Raw genomic sequence first — 23,160 nt, forward strand, 5'->3', positions numbered from 1 at the left:
ATGTTCCAGTTTTTCCATTAGTTTTTCTTTTCTTTTAAATCCATGCACAGATCATTTTTGTACTTAATTTAATAAACGGATGTTTATGTAATTGTTTTTTTATATGTTCATATTCATATTATTTTAAATATTCATATAAAAATTATTTATTTCAGATGCATATTCAGTTTACAAAGCATTCTGGCTTTTTTTTGCAAGAAAACCTAGCATGATTTTCACAAACCTTGGAGAGAGTAGGGTGCTGTGACACCCCACCTTCTCCTGCACCCTCCCCATGGACGCTTTCAGCTTTTTAGAGCACAACTGCTGTAAGAAAGAGCCTACAGAGAAAACAGGGTTTACACAGAGCCTGCCACCCGCTGGCAATATTTGGTGAAGAATATAAAATATTCATGAGCAATATTCCACTTTACTCTACTAAAATCAAATAGACAAAAAAAATATATATTAAACCAGTGTCTAAACCTGTGAGGATAAAGAAGAAAAACTGATTTACAGGCAGATTTATAACCATTTCCATGAGCAAATTTTAATGCAGGCCTTTTTAAGAATAAATTATCACAGATCTGTGATATCAACTAGGGCAGATCGTCAAAAATTGGAGATAGAAATTAGATGCTTTATTCACATTGTAACAAGTGTACCCAGTCCAGCCTATTTTTATTTATAATCACATTGCAATACATGGATAATCTACACTCAGTTTTGTTCACCATAATCTGGCCAGTTATACTTGATGTGTCTTTTTTACTTGACGTGATCATCTCTCTTTTCCTATTAGAGTGTACTGATAGAGCATTGTGGAAGAAAAACAATTTTGCTGGGAAGCTATGGCTTCATGGCAACCATGTTAGCCCTTCTTACAGTCACCCTGTCCTTTCAGGTAAAGAGATGTAAATTTCACTAGGCAAGATATCTCCCCTTCATTCGAATTTACAGGAAATTACAAAGGGTAACTCATTTATACAACTTTTTATTTATATACTTCCAGGATTGGACTTACTGGATGCCATATTGCAGCGCATTGTTCATTTTCTTGTTCATCTTTTTCTTTGGTGTTGGTCCAGGTATTGTATGTATGGTTTATCTTAATTATAACTACATAATGGGTGCAGCTTCTTGATAGTGACATGCTTGTTTGTAGAATCTAAGGAGGTGACAGGACATTTGGCATGTTTACTCGACTAACAGGTCTGGAAATGGTTCCCCAGTTTTTGCTGGAATTCATGTCAGTACAACTGACAGAACAAGCCTGGAGTGATATTTGGATTGTGGTCCTGGGGGTCTAAAGGGCTATTAGTAGAAAACTAATATACGTGCTCTTAAATATCTTCAAATTTATTCATATTCCGTAAAAGACACTTGTGATACAGTAGATGTTAACACATTTCAGCCATGTGAACAAGCCCGCCATGGCTGAAAAGCATTAACATCTGCTGTACCACAAGTGTCTTTTATGGAATATTAATACATTTGAAGATAGAGGATGGAGGATTTTCTCACATTCCAGGGTAGTAGCACTTTTTTTTTATTTCATGGTCTTGGGGCCTAGGCTTGATACTTGTGCATTCTCCTTAAAAATGGCACGTCTCCCCCCCAAAATCCATACTAGACCCTTATATGAGCATGCAGCCTGGCAGGCTAGGAAAAGGGGGGCGAGAGAGTGCCCCCCCTCCTGAACCACACTAGGCTGCTATCTCTAAACATGGGGAGCGTGCTTTGGGGTGCCCCACAAAGCACCTTGTCCCCATGTTGATGGGGACAAGGGCCTCTTCCCGACAACCCTGGGCTGTGATTGTTGGGGTCTGTGGGTAAGGGTTTGTCGGAATCTGAAAGCCCCCTTTACCAAGGGGGCCCCCAGATCTCACTACCTCTATGTGAATGGGTATCAGGTACATTGTACCCCTACCCATTCCCCCATAAAATGTCAAAATGACAAATCCTTTATAAAATAAAATTAAAAAGTGTCCCGCGATGTAAATCCACTGTCAATAATGCCATCTAACTGACCCAAAAAATTGAAAACGCTTCGCCTCCTATCGACTGATGTCTCTTCGTTTTGACAGTTCTTATATAGGCAAGGGCAGGGCCACCCGGTGACATAACTAGGCGACCCTGCCCCCTTCTGATGTCATGTGAGAGCCCCCCTGCCCCACAGCACCCACCCCCATCCCCCATGTTGAGGGCATGTGGCCTGGTATGGTTTAGGAGAGGGCGGGCGCTCGTTCGTCCCCCTACTTTTTCCTGATCTGCCAGGCTACATGCTCGAATAAGGGTCTGGTATGGATTTTGGGGCTTTTATTTTGGCATGGGGTTCCTCTCAAAATCCATACCAGACCATGCTGTTTTTTTTTTGTTTGTTTTTTTTATCTGTATTGCTGGGAGCCGGCAAAACATTACAGCCGCAAGCAATTTTAAATCACATTTTTTTCCTTTCGAAATGTCATTATTGCTGCGGCATGTTCTATATATTGTACAAATGTGCCAATTACAGCCAGACTTAGGCCCCATACACACGGGAGGATTTATCCGCGGATACGGTCCAGCGGACCGTTTCCGCGGATAAATCCTCTCAAAGATTTCCGCAGATTTCTATGCGATGGAGTGTACTCACCATCACATTAAAATCCGCGCGGAAATCCTCTGGCGATGACGTGTCGCGCCGTCTCCGCGATTATGACGCGGCGACGTGCGCGACGCTGTCATATAAGGAATTCCACGCATGCGTTGAATCATTACGACGCGTGCGGGGAATCCCTTTGGACGGATGGATCCGGTGAGTCTGTACAGACCAGCGGATCCATCCGTGGGATCCGATTCCAGCGGATAGATATTCTGTGCATGTCGACAAATATTTATCTGCTGGAATTCGGAAATATCCGCGGATAAATATCCGCCGGAGTGTACACACCATAGAATCTATCCGCTGAAACCCATTCGATGGGATTTATCTGCGGATAGATTCTATGGTGTGTATGGGGCCTAAGGAGACCCCCCAGGTATGATATTTAACCACTTAAGCCCCGGACCAATATGCTGCTAAATGCCCAGAGGCGTTTTTACAATTCGGCACTACGTCGCTTTAACAGACAATTGCGTGGTCGTGCGACATGGCTCCCAAACAAAATTTGCGTCCTTTTCTTTCCACAAATAGAACTTTCTTTTGGTGGTATTTGATTGCCTCTGCGATTTTTATTTTTTGCGCTATAAACAAAAATAGAGCGACATTTTTGAAAAAAAAATCTATATTTTTTACTTTTTGTTATAAGAAAAATTGAATAAACAAAATTTTAGTCAAACATTTAGGCCAAAATGTATTCAGCCACAGGTCTGAAAAATCGCAATAAAAAAAATTAGCTTCCTAGCGGCAACAGTGACACTAATACAGCGATCAGAAAAATGATCGCTTAGTGACACTGGCAATAGGGAGTGAAAGGGTTAACTAGGGCGGTGATCAAGGGGTTAAAACTTTATTAGGGGGGGTACGGGGCTACCCTGGACCTAACACTAACTGGCTGTCACACTGACACTAAATGCAGTGATCAGTACATATATGATCACTGCATTCAGTGACAGTGTGACAGGGGGGTGATCGGAAGGGGTTAAATGTGCCTATGTGTACTGGTGTCAGTGTAGTGTTAGGTGCGACTTACTGTGACTCCTCTCTCATCTCGGCGGTTTGAAAATACCGCCGAGATGAGAGCTGCATCACTTTCTCTGCCTATGTTTACATTTTACAGGCAGAGGAAGTGACACGGCGGCGGCTCACAGGGTTGGCTGGAAGCGATCACGAGGGGGCGGACAGAAACGGAAAGGCCGTCCCCTCGAGACGGATCGCTCCCGGAGGTAAGCCGCCCGCCGCACGCAGCGGAGGGGGTCCCGATCGGACCCCCGACCCGCTAGAAGGCAGGAACGTATATATACGCCCATCTGCCTGTACGTGCCATTCTGTGGACGTAAATAGTCGTGCGGCGGGCGTTAAGTGGTTAAAGAAATATTTAATTTTTATTGTTTCACTTTTAGCATCAGTAAAATCACTGCTCCTTTAAAAACAATTGGTTTTGAAAAAAAATGCATTGATACATACCCCCTAGGGCAGTACCTAGGTCCCGATACACTTTTTATAGCAATAACTTGCATATAAGCCTTTAGAATTAGGACTTTTCATGATTTATGATTTTTCATGTTCGTGTTCTATAGACTTTAATAGAGTTTACATGTTCGGTAGAACTTTTTGCCTGTTCAAGATGTTCTGGTGCAGAACGAACTGGGGGGTGTTCAGCCCATCCCTAGTAGCAAGAAAAGCAAGTGAGCAAGTGAGTTGGTAGTGGGTGTGAGTGGCAATCATCTAGAAGTGGTTTGTTCCATAATTGATATTAAAGTGATTGTGAAGGTTACATTTTTTTTTAAATAGTGTCATACTTACAAGACGTTATTAGAGGAGGTTCATGGCCACTCTGTCCGAAACCATTGATTCGTGCAATGGTTTTGCACAGAGTGCCCCCGAACCTCCTCTTCTGAGATCCCCTGCCAGCCCTGTCTGCCCCATAGCAATCCACTTGCTATTGGGGCAGATGTGCGGTCTCAATCCCAAACTGGGCTGTGTGCATCTATAAACACATAGGCCCGGATTCTTAAAGCACTTACGCCAACGTATCTTTATATACGCCACGTAAGTGCACAGATGCGCCGTCGTATCTATGCACCTGATTCTTAAAGCTAGATACGCCTGAATTGTGGCTTCATCCGACCGACGTAAGTTTCCTACGCCGTCTGAGCCTGGGCGCATATTTACGCTGGCCGCAAGGGGCGCTTCCATTGATTTACGCGTCGAATATGCAAATGACCGAGATAAGCCGATTCACGAACGTACTTGCGCCCGTCGCTGTAATCTACACCGTTTACGGTTTAAGTTGTACGTCCGGCGTAAAGTTATTCCACATAAAGCAGGTGTAAGTCATGTTAGGGTATGGACAAGGGAACAGCCGTCGTATTTTACGTTGTTTACGTAAGTCGTACGTGAATGGGGCTGGGCGTAGGTTACGTTCACGTCGTAGGCATTGAGCCATCTAATGCTAATTTTGAGCATTTGCGCGCATGCGCCGTTCGTTCAGCCCTTCATTTACATGGGGTCACGCTTCGTTTTAATAGTTCACGCCCACTACCTTCCTACTTTGAATTAGGCGGGCTTACGCCGGCCAATTTACGTTACACCGGCGCAACAAAGGGGGCAGGTGCTTTGTGAATTCTGTTCTTGCCTCTCTGTGTTATGTCGGCGTAGCGCATATGAGATGCGCTACGCCCGCACAAATATACGCCACTCTACGTGAATCCGGGCCATAAAGTACAGCTTGGCTCCACCCCTGCTCTCTGTCACAGGATTTGACTCACAGCAATAGCCAATGACTCCCACTGATCTAAGCCAAGCTGTGAGAGCAGGGAAAGGTGAGAAGAGCTGCTGCAGACAAGACAGCGCTGGATCAAGAATGGACTCTGGTAAGTACATTCTCTGCATTAAACTATAAAAGCCTTTTACATAGCAGTGCCCCCTCCCCCCTCCCCCTTAAAGAGTATGTAAAGAGTATGTAAACCCAACATTTCATATTCCTGATATGTGCCTGCTGTACCATGTACTTGTATGAGAACGTATCCCATTCTCCTTGTGTTGCTTTCTTTCTTTTTTTTAATCCCTGGTGTTCTTGTCAGTCCCTATTACAAACTGACCACACTAAGCTTGAAAGCACAACGTGATCAGTTCTCTAGCTGTGCTGGAAACTCAGTGTGCTCTCCTCCAATGATTAGACTTATGCTGAACCCCCCTCCCCCCTGCCTTTTACTGAGGAGTTCAGTGTGCTGATTTTGCTTCTCCCTCCAGCTCCTATGCATCTGAGAACAGAGGGAATGTGATCACTTAAAAATTAGGAAAAACTTGTATAATGTTTTTTCTATCTATACACAAATGTTTTGCTTTTAATTGGTGAGGGTTTACATATACTTTAAGGTAAAATAGAAAACTTTTTGCTTTTAGAACCAGTTTAGTAATATGTGTTATGGTAACCTGGTGATCAGTTGGTCCAATAATCTGTCACCACATAACATAGTACTGTCTTCACAGGAACGCTGACGATGGTAATAGTTATTGAAATGAGTAATCACTTCACTCGAGCTGCACTGTTTGTGATCATTTTCTGTTTGAACTGGATTAATTTCTATTTAATTGGGATGGCCTTTCCCTACATACAGGTAAGTATATAACATGGCAGCAATGCCTCCGAATAATGGCCTTTTCACGTTTATGTAGTGTAATGAAAACAAATATTGCAATGCAAGGAATAATTAAGACAACTCCAATGCTCCTCATATCAAATTTTAAACCAAGTTTTGAAAAATGTTTAGATGACTGGAGCAGTCGACTATACTACTTTTATACTGTATGTACAATTTATCCTGTGTACAAATGTATGTCTTTTAGGCTATACAGTAAGTGGTTGAGCACATGATACCATATCCCACTTTGTTTTTAATCTGTTCCCTATTTTCCAGGATGCTCTGGGCAATTTCTGTTTTCTCATCTTCCTTTTCACTATTGTGACCGCTGGAACCTTCCTCTTCTTTGTCCTTCCTGAGACAAAGGGAAAAACTTCCCAGCAAATCAATTTGGAATTCAACAGACTGAACTTCAGAGGCCAAAAAACACACAAATTAATAGAGCGTTCCACCAGTTTGTGAGCCAATGTGAACTGTCCACATAATGTGATAATGTCCTAATATTTACTAGACTACATTTTACTGATGTATATGTGACCTTGTTGACTTCTATAAACAACAAACTTGCAAAAAAGTATAATATCCTAAAAATGATTGTATTGATAGATTTTTTTTTCCTCATAAAGTAAAGATTCAAAGAGAAAATAAGAGCTGTTCGTGCAGAAGGTTTTTTTCCTTAATGAATAGAATGTATTTACAACTTGAGCTCTGGAAGGGTTTACCCCCTTCATGACCAGGCCATTTTTTGCTATTCAGCACTGTGCAGAACAGTGCTTCACTGGTGATTGCGCGGTCATGCTACACTGTACGCTAATGACGTTTTATTTTATTTTTGTCTGACATTTAGAGCTTTCTTTTGGTGTCAGTTTTTTATTATATAAGCAAAAAAATACAAAATAATACAACATATTATATATATATAATTATATATTTTCTACTTTCTGTTTTATACTCAGATCAGTGTTTTCCTTCATCAATAAATACTGCGAGTAATAAAAAAAAACCAAAAAAAAATGTAATCTCCAGTGCCAATGAACCAAATCATATCTATACCAACCGTGAACTACAAAACACCTTCTCCAAACTGCTTCATGCTTTTAAGTGCTCGCACCCAAAATGTGCACTCACCAGAATTCGATGAGCCCTTAAAGTGGATGTAAACCCGATTCATGAAATTTGAGCTGGGCACATCTATCTGTAGTGTTTTCTTATCTCTCTTCAAAGCATTAGGTTCCGTGGCGTTCTCCTGCTCCATTCTTCTGTTATCTGCATGATAACTTCTGACAAGTGCTCCAACACATGAGATAAAACCAGCCTGAATTTTGTGTTTGTGTTGTGTCACTGATCAAGGATAGGCTTGCAACAATGAAGTCAGAGTTCTGAGCTACATACCTGAGCTGAGTGAGTGAGTACGTGACTCAAAAAAACAACAGTGGTGATGGTTGGGCAACATAGCATTTTTAGACAGAGGCTAACAGGAGGAGCCCATTAATATATCTCTGGAGATTCAGATTTTTGGTAAGAGCTGGTGTATGCCTTTTCAATGCCTGATTTACCAGTAACAAGAACATACTACATGATGATTCTGTTTCTACACAAAGAAAGCCCAGCCACATGCAAAATTAGAATTTTCCCACTACTGGAAGCTGTCCACACTAGCTGAGATGACTAACTCTTGTCCATTCAGGTATAAAGATGTTTTATTTGGACCTAGGCGGACTAAAAAAGGGGTTCCCCAATTCCTTTGAAAATGGCTGACCTCTCTGTATTATTGCTATAGATGTAAGGTTCATCATTGTTAATAATCAGACTGTCAGTTATATTTTTTCCCCATCACCATTTCTGAATTAATTTGAATTTAAAGCAGAACTCTGGGATCGGCAAAAATGCCCCTATTAGTACACCCCCCTACACAAAACACTAAACAGTTAATACATTTGTAAAATTCCTTACCAGTGAAGAGAAAAGTCTAATTGAATTTTCAGGAAGTCCTCTCTGTAGTTCAAAAGATGCATCGTGTATTCTGCCAAGGAGGAGCTGTTAGAACAGTGATGACATCATATCCTCTATTCTCTCTCTCTAACTACATTTCCCATCATGCTTCGAGAATTGCACTGAATGTGGGAGGGTACATAGGCCTGTACATGTATATGTGAACAAGCCCACTTCAACAAAAATCACGCCCCTCATTCTGCAGCCAGCGAGCCACACTACTCAGTATCACACAGCAGGATAGATAGGTTACACAGTCTTATAAATGCAAAGCATGTCTGTGCTCTCCCCCTCCAGCCACAACAGGGCATAAACATATTTCCCCTACTTGCTTTATGTAATCATTACTGAACTGTAGACACATCCCATAGTTACATATTATACACACTGTACTCTGCTGTAATTTAGTATTAGAAATATTCCTCCTCCTGCTGCAGCTTTGAGATCTTTTTAACCGCAATCAGTGCTTGTATGGTGTATGTGAGAACATCCCTAGCCCATCTGTGCCCATAGGTGCAGTCTCATCTGTGTCCATAGATGCGGTCTCATCTGTGCCCATATGTGCAGTCTCATATGTTCCCATATGTGCGATCTCATCTGTGCCCATTAGGGATGAGCCGAACACCCCCCAGTTCGGTTCGCATCAGAACCTTCGAACGGAACGAACGTTTGCGCGAACTTTAGAACCCCATTGAAGTCTATGTGACTCGAACGTTCAAAATCAAAAGTGCTAATTTTAAAGGCTAATATGCAAGTTTTTGACCTAAAACGGGTTTGGGGACCCAGGTCTTGCCCCAGGGAACATGTATCAATGAAAAAAAAGTTTTAAAAACGCCCGTTTATTTGGGTGCAGTGATTTTAATGATGCTTAAAGTAAAAAAAAAATGTTGTACCTGCTGGGTGTCTATAGTATGCCTGTGTTTTCCGCGTTTAGAACAGTCCCTGCACAAAATGACATTTCTATAGGAAAAAAGTAATTTAAAGCTGGTTGTGGCTTTAATGTAATGTCTGGTCCCTGCAATATGGACGAAAATCATTGACAAAAATAGCATGGGTTCCCCCCCCCCTCCCCCCAGGTCATTACCAGCCCCTTTGGCCCTATATACTTTGAACAGCAGTATACATTCCGTGCAAACAAGACAGTTACTGTCGGTTTGTTGTTAAGTAGAATCTGTTTGTAATTTTGAACTGGTACATTTTTAAAGTGTAGCTCCAGCCAAAAAATCTATTTTTAAGCTTTTTGGAAAACATGGAGAAGGGTTATCACCCCTGTAACATTTGTTTTGCTGTCTGTGTGCATCTGTTCAGAAGATTTCACCTCACTTTCTGTCCCAATAAAAAATGTTTTAAAAAAAAAAAAAAAATTGTGAAACAAGGACAAAGCATCAGTGAACAGGAGACACCTCTAAAGCCCTGTACACACGATCGGATATCTGATGGAATCTAATCGGATGTATTTTTTCGTCGGATATCCGATGAAGCTGACTTTCATCAGTTTTGCCTACACACCATCGGTCAAAAATCCGACCGTGTCCAAACGAGGTGAGGTAAAACACTACGACGTGCTGAGAAAAATGAAGTTCAATGCTTTCGAGCATGCGTCGACTTGATTCTGAGCATGCTTGGATTTTTGACCGATGGACTTCCACACAGACGATCGTTTTTTTCTATCGTTTTTTTTTATCCATAGGAAAAATTTAAAACATGTTCTATTTTTTTTCACCAATGAAAAACAAACCGATGGGGCCCACACACGATCGGTTTGTCCGATGAAAACAGTCCATCAGTCCGTTTTCATCAGACAAACAGATCGTGTGTACAGGGCTTTACAGAATTTCCCTTCCATGGGGTACATTTCCTCTCACTTCCTGTTGTCTCCTTCCGTTTGCAAGTAGGAGTCGTTTGTAAGTTGGATGTTTGAAAGTTGGGGCCTGCCGTATATACTCTGCAGAAATTTTGGCCCTAGGTGTTGGTGTTGCCACAACACTGTAAGCCCTCACAGTTAGTCTTGGTGGGCACTGGAACGCCCTGCTGTGAACTATTATATCAAGAATTGTAATTACATGCCATTGTTGAACAGTGGTAGAAAAATTGGGCCTTTGGTGCTGGTGCCACAACACTGTAAGTCCTCACAGTTACTCTTGCTGGGCGCAAGAATGGGCCCTGCTTTGAAATATTAGATCAAGAATTGTAATTACATGCCCTGGTTGAACAGGGGCAGAAAAATTGGGCCTTTGTTGGTGGTGGTGGTGGTGCTGGTGCCACAAAACTGTAAGCCCTCACAGTTACACTTGGTGGGCGCAGGAATGGGCCCTGGTGTGACATATTAGATCAAGAATTGTAATTACATGCCCCTGTTGAACAGGGGCAGAACAATTGGGCCTTTGTTGGTGGTGGTGCTGGTGCCACAACACTGTAAGCCCTCACAGTTACTCTTGGTGGGCGCAGGAATGGGCCCTGCTGTGAAATATTAGATCAAGAATTGTAATTACATGCCCCTGTTCAACCCTGTTTGAACAGGGGCAGAACAATTGGGCCTTAGGCACTGGTTCCACAACACAGCAACCCCTCACAGATACTCTAGTTGGAGCGCACTAATGAGCCCTGCTGCAAAGTATTGCATCAAAAATTTTAATTACACGCCCCTGTTAAACAGGGGCAGAAAAATTGGGCCTTAGGCACTGGTGTTGGTGCCACAACACTGCAACCCCTCACAGATGGGCTAGTTGGAGCGCAGGAATGTGCCCTGCTGCAAAGTATTGCATCAAAAATTGTAATTACACGCCCTTGTTAAACAGGGGCAGAAAAATTGGGCCTTAGCCACTGGTGGCAGTGCCCAGAACCAAAAATGTTCTTACAAGCTATCAGCATGATCATTGAGGAGGAAAAGACTGTTGCTGATGCTGAGTGCTAGGCTCCACCTCTATGCTGACACATTCCTCCTCCTCCTCGTCCTCTTCCTGTGTGATAGGTGGGCAAGCAGGAACACTGTCTGGATAAAGGGGGCCTTGAGAGGTAAGGAAGTCCTCCTCTTCCTCCCTCTGTTCTGCCTCAAGTGCCCTGTCTATTATTCCATGCAGCATGTGCTCCAACAGGTGGACAAGAGGGACAGTTTTACTGATGCATGCACTGTCACTTCTCACCATCCTCGTGGCCTCCTCAAATGATGACAGGACAGTGCATGCATCCCTGATCATGGCCCACTGGCGTGGGGGAAAAAAAACAGGCTCCCCTGACCCTGTCCTGGTGCCATATTGGCACAGATACTCATTGATGGCTCTCTGCTGAGTGTGCAGCCTTTGCAGCATGGCCAACGTAGAGTTCCTCCTGGTGGGCATGTCACAGATTAGGCAGTTCTTGGTCAGGTTGTATTCCTTTTGGACGTCAGCCAGCCTAGCACTGGGATTATATGACCGTTGGAAATGCACACAGAGTTTCCTGGCCTGCTTCAGGACATCCTGTAAGTCTGGGTACCTGCCCAAGAACCGCTGCACCACCAAGTTAAGGACATGAGCAAAACAGGGCACATGGGTCAGTTGTCCCTGTCGGAGGGCGGAGAGGAGGTTGGTGCCATTGTCGCAAACCACCATTCCTGGCTTAAGCTGGCGTGGCGTCAACCACCTCTGAGCCTGCCCCTGCAGAGCTGACAGAACCTCTGCCCCAGTGTAGCTCCTGTCCCCCAAGCACACCAGCTCAAGCACTGCATGGCATCTTTTTGCCTGTGTACCTGCTTAGCCCCTTGAATGCCTACGGAGCACCGCTGGTTCAGAGGACAAATCAGCACAGGAAGAGGTCACAGAGGAAGAAGAGGAGGGGGTGGAGGAGAGAGGTATGTCACAATCACCAGCAGTAGCATTTTGGAGGCTTTTGCCGGTCAGTGAGGGAGGAGTCTTGGAATGGCGCGGTCGGAGTGGAGGAGCAGCTAGACGGGAGCCCTTGCTCTCCAACCCTGCGCTGACCCACGGAGATGTGAGGCGAAGTGAACGGCCTCTTACTCCCCCCGCTTGATCCCCCCCCCCGGCCTGGAGATGCTGTTCCCGTTCTGAAACCTCACCCTCCTCTTCCAGGTCAAGTCCGTATGAGATCCCCATTACCTACAGCGCGTGCGGCGCTCCCAGCGGAGCAGCGGAGGTGGCGTGCAGCGTGGCGAGGACGGCGCTTGGAGTACAGAGCGGGAGGGGCTGCAGCGAGGCGAGTTGGGGCTCGTGCCCCCCGAGATAGCAGACTAGTCTGTTGCTCTGTAGCCCCCCTCGTTCTGCGGAGAGCGGAGGCAGCTGCGCTGTGTTACGCCGGACCGTGGCGCGAGGGTGCCAGCACCGTCCCCATATGGGGAGCAGAGGCTGATGAGAGGGAGATTCGGCACCTCACAGCTTTGTAGCCTAAGCAGCTTAGGTTAACTAATGAATGAGAAGATTTTTGTCTGTTACTGGCCCCACGAGTACTACCAACAGGAGGGTAAGATCAGAGATGAATTGTAGCAGTTTCAACTGTGTCTATTGTGTCTCCTGAAAGCTAACAAAGAGGTGAGCACATTGCATTCAACAGAGTGGTGAGTAAAACGCTTTTTCAAGAACTAATAGAAAAATATCAATGGGACATTTGTAATATAGGAGTTAACAACCCTTATGGGACTGAAAAGAATACAAGTAATAAGTGACATAAGGGATATGTGCTCCCAGTGTGCTCCCAGTTTGCATAACTATATTGTTTTGATTATTGGCGGCCCCCTCTCTTGCCTTCGTTCTTTCTCTATTAGGACAATTAATTAATTAAGACACAGTGAGACTTTTTTTTTTTTTTTTTTCTCGCATTTTTTTTTTTTTTATTTTGGTATATGGTGAACATTCGTGGAATCCGACGGGAAGACTTGTGATGCTTTTCTTGGTTTAAATTATGCTTTGGTATAGGATAAAAGGGATCAGCATCTAATTTCCCCAAATATTTCCAACATAATGGTAAGGACAGAAATATCACAGCAACTTTTACCTGGGTCATAAGAAAACTGCAATAAAAGGAGAGCATGCTGAATAAAAGTGCCTAAAGAGTAAAATCAAAGAGAAACTTGACAAAAGCCATAAAGAGAGCTACAAACAGGCTGTACATAAACAGGCAGCAGTGAATATTTGCACATGGATGCTATGGGCAACTTTATCAGCTGAATCGCACATTGGAAGTGTATGAGTGCGGTATTCAAGGTTTGGTGAGAACAAGCCCGAAAGCCTGCCAGCGGGAAGAAAAGCCATACGGCTCACAGTCATACCCCCTCGTAGGAGATGTACCCAGGCTCTGGCAGTGAATAGTACTCAGATAAGGAGAATACCCTGATAAGCCTTGGTAAAAAGATACAGCTCAACTAAACTGCAAAAGTGCTTTGCCGGTAGGTGGCTCATTTGAGTTGCAGACCCGGCGGGACTTTGTTGGGTCATTATTCCCAGAATTTCCCCAGCCGGTCGGTAACTTTACACAAGGAAAGGCCACTTGGAGTTCTCTTTTGCTTGTCCTTTTCTCTCCCCCCTTGTTTCTTTTGGGTGTATGGAGGAGAGGAGAGAGGGAAGGAGGGAAAGGGGAAAAAAAGAGAGAGAGAAAGGAAGCAAATAGAGATAGACAAGCCCCCGCAGGCTTAAAGCGGAATTACTATAAAAAGGTTGTACATTTTTAGTAATCACAGCCTGGGCACGTTAAGAAGCACGGGAAAATAAGACCAAGAGGGGCGAAAGATGACTACAAGGGGAAAGGTAGCGAAAGGTGGGGCAACCCCAAAGGTCCCCAGGTTAAGCCAAAGCCCAGGCCCGATGTGTAAATTTGTGACACATGGGGCAAATGGAGATAGCCAGCCCGTTGAAAAACTACTAACTGGTAGAGGTGGCCAAGCAGAAAAAGATAAGAAGAAGGACAAGAAAAAGGGGGCTACTAATACACCGGCAGATTTAGAAACACTCTCAGAAACATTTGCAGAGACTAGAACTGACCAGGATGGAGAAATTGAACTAGATCTGGGCAATAAGGAGGAAACGCAGGATATGACACTTCTACCAACAAAAATGGAAATGGAAGGAATGTTCGCCGCCTTAGAAAGATCACTCAAATCGCAAATGGAAAGAATGGAGAGAAATATGGGGCACATATTGGAAAGAGTTGAAGAAGTGGAAAAAAAAGTCGATTATAATGTAACCTCAGTTAAAAAACTAGAAGAGGAAATAAAAGCACTAAAAATGAATCAACGAGAACAGGCGTACAAATTAGAAGATCAGGAAAATAGAGATAGAAGGAAGAATATTAGAATACGTGGAGTTCCAGAAACAACACAGGCTGAGGACTTGCCAGAAATAATAAGGAAAATTTGTAATCCAATATTAGAAAGAGAAACAACTGCCCCTTTAAGAATAGAACGAGCGCACAGGATAAGGCGAGCCAGAGAAAGACCACAGGAATATCCAAGAGACATTATTGTTCGATTTGAAAGCTGGGAGGAGAAAAATCAACTTTGGAGAAATCTGAGAGGGAAGTCGCCATTAGAATACGATCAACATAATATTCAAATCTACCAAGATCTGTCCCAAGAGACGTTAAAAAGAAGAAGAAGCTTAAAACCACTGTTGGGGATCCTGCAGGAAAACAATATTCAGTATAATTGGGGATTCCCAGCGTGTTTAATAGGGAGGAAAAACGGGAGTTCGGCAAGACTGAGGTTTATTGAGGAAATACCAGAATTTTGCAATGGTTTGGGCATCCCAATACCAAAAAATCATTGATGATCTGGGCCGCTCGATAAATCTTTTTTTTTTTTTTTTTTTTTGAGGGGGGGGGGGGGGGGGGGGGGGGGGGGACGGGGATGGGAGGGGTCAATACAGTAAGCAATCAGCAAGGGATAGGGGAGAGGGGGGACCCGGAGAGCGCTCTTACACCAGTCCCCCATTATTGGGGGATAAGAGACCGGGCTAAAATAGAACTCCACCTTAGCCAGAGGAGCAAAAGAGCGCCAATAGCGCCAAAGGGGGGAAAAAAGCTCTAATCAACCATAGGGTCAAGGATCGACCAGGAGAAAGAAGGGGAGGGGGGGAGAAAGCCCTACATGAAGACCAATGGGGCAAAGTACGATTGGAGGGGAGGGTGGGAGGGAGGAGAAGGGAGGAGGGGGGAGAGGGGGGAGGGGAAGATTAGGAGGGGGGGGAAAGGGGACTTAGATCTGTGTGTCTTGCAACGGAAAAAAATATACTTATCAGAGAAAGATAAAAAAAAAAAGAGAAAGAAATGACAAATATAAATTTTATAACATACAATGTAAGAGGTCTCAGTTGCCCGGAAAAAAGGCATATGGTATTAAGAGAGGTTGAAAGGTACTCCGCTGAAATAGTTTTTCTGCAAGAGACACATATAACTTTGGACTCTAATGTTAGACTGTATTCTCGGGCAGTCCCCACTTGGTACTACGGGGACTCTCCAAAGAAGAGATCTAAGGGGGTTGCTATAGGAATAGGGAAGAACATCACTTTTACAGTAGAAGATAGGAAAGTTGACCCAGATGGACGTTATTTGTTTCTGAGAGGGGTACTCCAAGGGAAAAAATATACGCTCGCAAACATATACTGTCCAAACAGACAACCTCATAAATATCTGAGGGGGCTCTTGAACGTTTTAATGGATTTCAAGCAAGGTCAAGTAATTTTAGCAGGAGACCTCAATCTTTCAATGGACTATCACCTGGATAATATGTCCGGAGCACAGAGACGAAATATTAAACAGCTAAGAATATTAGGAAAAAAAATGCACAGTCACTGTTTAATAGATCCTTGGAGGATTACATATCCAAACAAAAAGGACTATACATATTACTCTTCTGTGCATGGAACATATTCAAGATTGGATTATATAATGGTAGACCATGAGTCGTTGGAAGATGTAGTTAAAACATCAATAGGGGTAACCACAATCTCAGATCACGCTCCGGTAATAGTGAAAATAAGATTCAAAGAGATAGAGCAAAGAAAAGGAACGTGGAATTTAAACAAAGAACTCATAGAGGACACAGAGGTAAACAATACAGTAAAAATCGATTTGAAACAATATTTCACTCTTAATAATACACCTGAAGTAAGGGTGGCAACTGTTTGGGAGGCCCATAAGGCATACATTAGAGGGAAATTAATCTCAATTGGAGCAGGGAAAAAAAAGACAAGAAAATTAAACATGAAAAAATTAACATCTGAATTATTTGAACTGGAACAAACGCATAAAGAGCGAGGAGAAAACGAGGTATATCAAGAAATAGTGATAAAGAGGGCCCAGCTCAGAGACTTGATGAAGGTAGAAACAAGGAATATATTCAAAAATGTCAGAAAAGAGAGGTATAAATGGGGGAACAAACCAGGGAAATATCTAGCCAGAATATCAAGGGAAAAAAAAATAAAAAATTACATAGAAAAAATAAAAAACCAAGACGGCCTTATGAAATACAAGCTATTACATATTTAGGAATAAAGATCACACCAACAGTTGAAAAACTCTACATAGCCAACTTTGTCCCCTTAATTAATGACATTAACCAAGACTTGAAAAATCTCGCAAGAAAACACATCTCCTGGATAGGTAAGATAAATGCGTTTAAAATGATGATACTACCGAAGATAACATATAAACTTCAAATGCTCCCAATAAAGATACCGCAAAGCTTCTTTAAGGTAATTAAAACAATAATCTTGAAATATATATGGGCAGGTAAAAAGGCCAGAATAAGCTATACACAGCTGAGCTTGAAAAAAAAAGGAGGCGGGTTGGGGCTCCCCGACATAAAAAGATATTATTTTGCCGTTAATTTAGCCAGGTTAGTAGAATGGACAAACACACATACCAAAAAAAATGGGCACGTTTGGAAGATAAAATAAGTAATGCACAATTAAACAGAAACATTTGGATACCACCAAAGATGAGGAAATTTGGCACAAACACACATAGTATAACAAAGAATGTTTTTAAAATATGGGACACTTTATTTAGACGGGAAAAATGGGAGTATAACTCTCCATTAATCCCATTAGCAGGCACAAATTTCTTCCCACCAGGCAATGGAACACGTTTCGGAAAGCAATTGGGTGAGAAAAAATTAAAAGATATTGTCACACGGGGAAAAATAAAAGCAAGACAGGATATAATAGTGGGAGAAGGGGATCAACGGATGAGTGAATGGGAGTATTTACAGTTAAATCACTTTGTGAGCACACTACCACAACCGATTCGGGAAGAAAAAACATTAAACCCAATAGAAAAAATATGCAATATAGATGGGCCACTGACACATGGTATATCAAAAGCATATGGAATATTAACGGAGCTCGAGACCCAGGAAACACTGCCCTGTCTAGAAAAATGGGAAAGCGATTTGGGTAAAAGGATTGACAAATCACAAATGATAGGTGCAGTTTATAATTATGCCTCAGATATAACTTCCATAGAAGCAAATTATAAGTGTATGGTTCGATGGCACCTGACCCCATCAAGAATGAATAAAATCCATCCAAAAAAACTCAGAGCTCTGTTGGAGGAATTGTAAGCAAAAAGGAACAACTATGCACATATGGTGGGACTGCCCGAGAATACAGGAATATTGGAAAGAAGTCCTGGAATATATCGAAAAAATAACAGGGGAGAGGATCCCGTGTAGCCCGCTGACCTGTCTATTTCATGGAACTGAAAAAGCAAAAAAAACAATACGCAATAACTTTGGTTCCAGTGCTGCTAAATGCAGCAAAGGCCCTGATCCCAAAAAACTGGCTACACCCAAAAAGGCCATCAATTAAAGAATTGATAGAAAGGGTGGAATAAATAGAAGAGATGGAGTACCTGGCCTGTGGAGAGACAGGAGGAGTGGATAGATATAAAGAGGTGTGGGAAAAATGGAAAGTTTTTAAATTTTCGGAAAAATTTGTTCAAGGAATGACAGAAGTGGATAGGTGAGAAAACAAAAAGAAGATTGCAAGGCACACAGATCCGGGGCGGGGGGGTGGGGGAAAAAAGGGGGAAGGAAGAAAGAAGGGGGGAAAAAAAAAAAAAAGGGGCTAGTCAAGTCAGCGTATTAAGTAAGTAGTTAGACTTGTTAAACGTAAAAAGTATAACTAAAGGTTCAAAAATGACAAATTTGCAACTGTTAAAAAAAGGGGAAAAAAAAAAAATCCACGCATGATGCGAAGCCACTAGAGAGACGTTAAGGGCGGTCTAACCGTGAGCAAGTCTCGCCGTCAAGTGTGAGCGGAATCTGAAGTGGAAAGAAAAAGAAAAAAAAAGTAGCATTTTGGAGGCGTGGTGGCGGAACAACCTCCAACACTACTGTACCTTGTCCTGCATCCTTCCCAGCGGCCAGCAGAGTCACCCAATGCGCCGTGAAAGATAGGTAACGTCCCTGTCCACGCCTGCTGGACCATGAGTCAGAGGTAATATGCACCTTACCACAGACCGCCCTATCCAGCGAGGTATGGACATTGCCTTCCACATGCCGGTAGAGAGCCGGTGTACCGATAATAGATTGCCCGCAAGTACTTGGCTGTGACACACCTAATTCTACACCTTCAGTCCTATCAGTTCAGGCTTCAGAGAGGACTGAAGGTATACTGGGGTTGGAGATCCCAGCTGATGAGGAGCAAGGAGAGATCCGCTTTGTTTTTTGGTGTTGGTCTTTGAGGCACGCCTGCCAATGAACTGCATGGCAGGTCGACATATGTCTGGTCAAGCATGTGGTGCCCAATCGGGAGATGTTTTGGCCACGCGAGATATGCTTGCGACATATGTTGCAAATAGCAGCAGTGCGATCTGAGCAGTGCGATCTGATGCACTCGTTTCAAAAAATGCCCACACCAAAGAACTTTTGGATTAATGCGGAGAGACAGCAGCGCCCTGCACATGCAGAGCTCTGCGGTGTGATGCAGTCGGTGTGCTGCCCTTAAGCTGGCCCCTGGAGGGCATCCTGCCTCATTGGAGATGTGCCTTCTCCTCCTCCTCTCTCTTATCAGGCACCCTCATGGAGTCAGTGACCTCATCATCCCCTCACTCCTCATCACTGTAGCAAACCTGGCAGTATGCTGCGGCTGGGGGAACATGACTGCCAGATTGCTGTCCTTCTTGGCCACCCCCTCTCTCTGGGCTCACATTACTGCCTTTCTCTAGCTGGGTACCATCATCGGAGCCTTCAAAACGCTGCACATCCTCCTGCAGCATGTACCCAACACTGTGATCAAACAGTTCGGGGGACTCCTCAGGACATGATGGGGCTAGGGAAGGAGTGACTGATGCCATTGAGCAGAGGGAAGAGGCGGCTTTGGCAGCTGATGGGGATGCACCGTGTCCATGACCAGCACTGTTGCCTCTAGACGCAGAGCCTGCTTGCCCTTATCGGCTTGTGACTCTCTGCCTCTCCTTGTTGTCCTTTCAGACATACTAATGGCCTGTGAAAAACTTTCTGATCACTGCCTGTGGTATTAATATGAGAACACCAGCAATTTTATTCACGTGGCTTTAGGTGCACACTGCAGCTGAGACACTACACCAAGTGAAAATAATAAGAAAAACAAAAAGCGGCGCCCTCTAAGCGTAGTATGAAGTTTAATAAGGCGGACAAACGACAACGAATCATATGAGGGGTTACTCACAAAGATAGACGGAATACAGGTATTTAAATACTGGTGTCATCTGAGGCTGACGTCTGGAAAGCGTAGACTCTGCTGAAAAGGTCTTTATTGCAGGCTTCAGGCAGCGTGATGGTAGATCCACACAATAATGGCCGTGGGGGGTGTCTCTGGGGGTCCCCGGATGATATCACAGCGCTGGTACTGGGGGAGACAGAGACGCCACATTCGGCGCGGTGGAACGCAGCCGTGGAGCGCAAACAGTCGTGCGTCACTTCTGGGTACAGTCTCAGGGTGATGCGCGCGTTCGAGACATGCGTGTCTCTTCGTCAGGCTCTATGTGGGCCATCTTTGGTGAGGGACAGAAGAACAGCTCTGACAGAGCTGATTGGTTGATGTTACCATACCCGGAAATCAACTTAACATAGCGGGGAATCGAAAAGCAGGCAATCGAAAAGCAATAAGGAGATTAATTATAGGAAATCTCACAAAGGACTAATATAAAAGGGCATGAACATACAAAATTTATGATGTTACAACACATTAAGAATAACACATAGTGTATGTTATAACATCATAAATTTTGTATGTTCATGCCCTTTTATATTAGTCCTTTGTGAGATTTCCTATAATTAATCTCCTTATTGCTTTTCGATTGCCTGCTTTTCGATTCCCCGCTATGTTAAGTTGATTTCCGGGTATGGTAACATCAACCAATCAGCTCCGTCAGAGCTGTTCTTCTGTCCCTCACCAAAGATGGCCCCCATAGAGCCTGACGAAGAGACACGCATGTCTCGAACGCGCGCATCACCCTGAGACTGTACCCGGAAGTGACGCACGACTGTTTGCGCTCCACGGCTGCGTTCCACCGCGCCGAATGTGGCGTCTCTGTCTCCCCCAGTACCAGCGCTGTGATATCATCCGGGGACCCCCAGAGACACCCCCCACGGCCATTATTGTGTGGATCTACCATTACGCTGCCTGAAGCCTGCAATAAAGACCTTTTCAGCAGAGTCTACGCTTTCCAGACGTCAGCCTCAGATGACACCAGTATTTAAATACCTGTATTCCGTCTATCTTTGTGAGTAACCCCTCATATGATTCGTTGTCGTTTGTCCGCCTTATTAAACTTCATACTACGCTTAGAGGGCGCCGCTTTTTGTTTTTCTTATTGTTTTTCCAGAATTGCTTCTTCTTGACAGCTGGCAGCCCTCCAAGCAAGAGAGTATATACCTAATCTATTAACATTTGTGCTACTGTTCCATGAATTCCTCAATGGACTGAACTTTTATCACAAAAAACTCTAAAACCTTTTTTAAATGTATTATTTATTTTTTTAATAATGTTTTAATAATGTTTTAATTCTTCATTTTTACTAACATTCTCATGGATAGCTGAATTGGACCATTGCCCCATTCCAAAAATCCTCTCCCCCTTTTTTTTATTACTTCTTAATCCTTCAGCTTTTTTCATGAGTTTCACCATTTCATTATTCCATTTCTTAAACGTATATTCTCATCCCCTTCATTTCATTTTAGTGAGCGCTTGATTTTATTTGTTTTTTGTTTCACCAAGTGAAAATACTTGCTGATCTCTGCCTGTGGTATTAATATGAGAACACCAGCAATTGTATTCACGTAGCTTTAGGTGCACACTGTGCAGAGGACACCGTACACCAAGTGAAAATACTGCAGCTAGCACAATCACCTGCCTGCCTATCAGTATATTAGGAAAAGCATACAGGAACGGATCTAGCTAAACTCAATACAGTGTATAAATATATATACAACACCTGGGATGCATATATATCCTCTACACACTGTAACTGACTCGCCTGCCTGCTCTATCTAACTCAAAATAAATGACACTGTCTCTTTCTCTCTGTCTGTCTTTAACCACCGAAACACCCTAGACAAGGCCGCCACGGAGGCGGCCTCATATAGTGTGGGGCGTGTACTAAACCCTCTGAGACATAATTGGCCAAAGCCACCCCGTTTCGTTTTTTGCACACTGTGATTGGCCAAAGCATGCAGGTCATAGTGCATGCTTGGCCAATCATCAGACAGCAATGCACTGCTGCAGTGAATTATGGGCCGTGACGCGCCACTCGAATTTGGCGCAAACGACCCATAGCGTTCGTAATTCGACGAACGAGCGAACATACGATGTTCGAGTCGAACATGAGTTCGATTCGAACACAAAGCTCATCCCTAGTGCCCATATGTGAGGTCTCATTTGTGCCTTTATGTGCGGTCTCATCTGTGCCCATATGTGTGGACTCATCAGAGCCCATATTTGCGGACTCATCAGGGCCCATGTGTGCGGTCTCATCTGTGCCTATATGTGCGGTCTCATCTGTGCCTATATGTGCGGTCTCATCTGTGCCCATAGGTGCGGTCTCATCTGTGCCCATAAGTGTGGTCCTATCTATGCCCATATGTGCGGTCTCATCTGTGCCCATAAGTGCGGTCCTATCTATGCCCATATATGCAGAGCAGGGATTAATACAAGACACTGGTTGGGTGATAGAGCGGAGATCCCGGGCTGTGACAGATGTTGTATCTAGTATATTAAACTCTGATCACCGTAACGTCCCACCTCCAGGGCTGGCATTGTGATTGACAGCACACTGGTCCAATGCCTCTCCCAGTGAGAGATGACAGGCGGGCAGGTGGGAGCAGAGGAGGAGTGGGGAAACCACTTCCATGGGCGGGCGGTACAGATCGGGGGGCGGTACAGACCCCTCCGCCCACTACAGCATGCGGGGACGGAAGTACAAGTCCCTGCTCACTGTGAAGAACTACAAGTAGGCAGTGACAAGACCGCTGGCTGGGAGTACAGGAGGAATAGCATCCAGCGAACTTACAAACCGGATATCACTGGGCAGTAACAATTTTTCTTCAAACTCACAAGGCTATTACAGAAGAACAACAGAGCTCAGAAGAACATGGATGGCATAGTCAGTGAAGGTAAGAGATCAGCAACAATGGCATGGGAAAAAGTTTTTTCCCAGAGTTCTGCTTTAACTACACAGGTTGGACTAGATGGATGGTCTTTATTTAATCTTACCAACTATAAAACTATGATTTTAGAGCCAGAATGCCCAATAGGCATGCTAAGTGCGTGCTTGTAGGCACCAGAGTCAAAGAGACAACTGTACCCTAGACAGACATGTCATGTATGGGCCCTTTCACACTATCGGATCCCGTGAGAATCTTTTCCTTATATATGCGCTTGCTCAGCGGGGATCGCTCCGTTGATCCCCGCTGAGACGGCAGATGACAGGGCG

The 23,160-nt window shown here is 43.8% G+C and overlaps 1 protein-coding gene across 1 annotated transcript in view; it reads left to right on the plus strand.

Annotated features, from left to right (window-relative positions):
- Positions 1-23,160, plus strand: part of LOC120942505 — a 189,993-nt gene that overhangs the window by 103,966 nt on the left and 62,867 nt on the right. Inside the window, exons 10-13 of the mRNA XM_040355531.1 lie at positions 992-1,067; positions 6,116-6,243; positions 6,544-6,725; positions 16,119-16,290. Of these exons, the coding sequence (XP_040211465.1) occupies positions 992-1,067; positions 6,116-6,243; positions 6,544-6,725; positions 16,119-16,290 (558 nt within the window). The remainder of the gene's footprint in view (positions 1-991; positions 1,068-6,115; positions 6,244-6,543; positions 6,726-16,118; positions 16,291-23,160) is intronic.

Source organism: Rana temporaria, chromosome 1 (assembly GCF_905171775.1).
Source record: "Rana temporaria chromosome 1, aRanTem1.1, whole genome shotgun sequence".
NCBI lineage: Eukaryota > Metazoa > Chordata > Amphibia > Anura > Ranidae > Rana > Rana temporaria.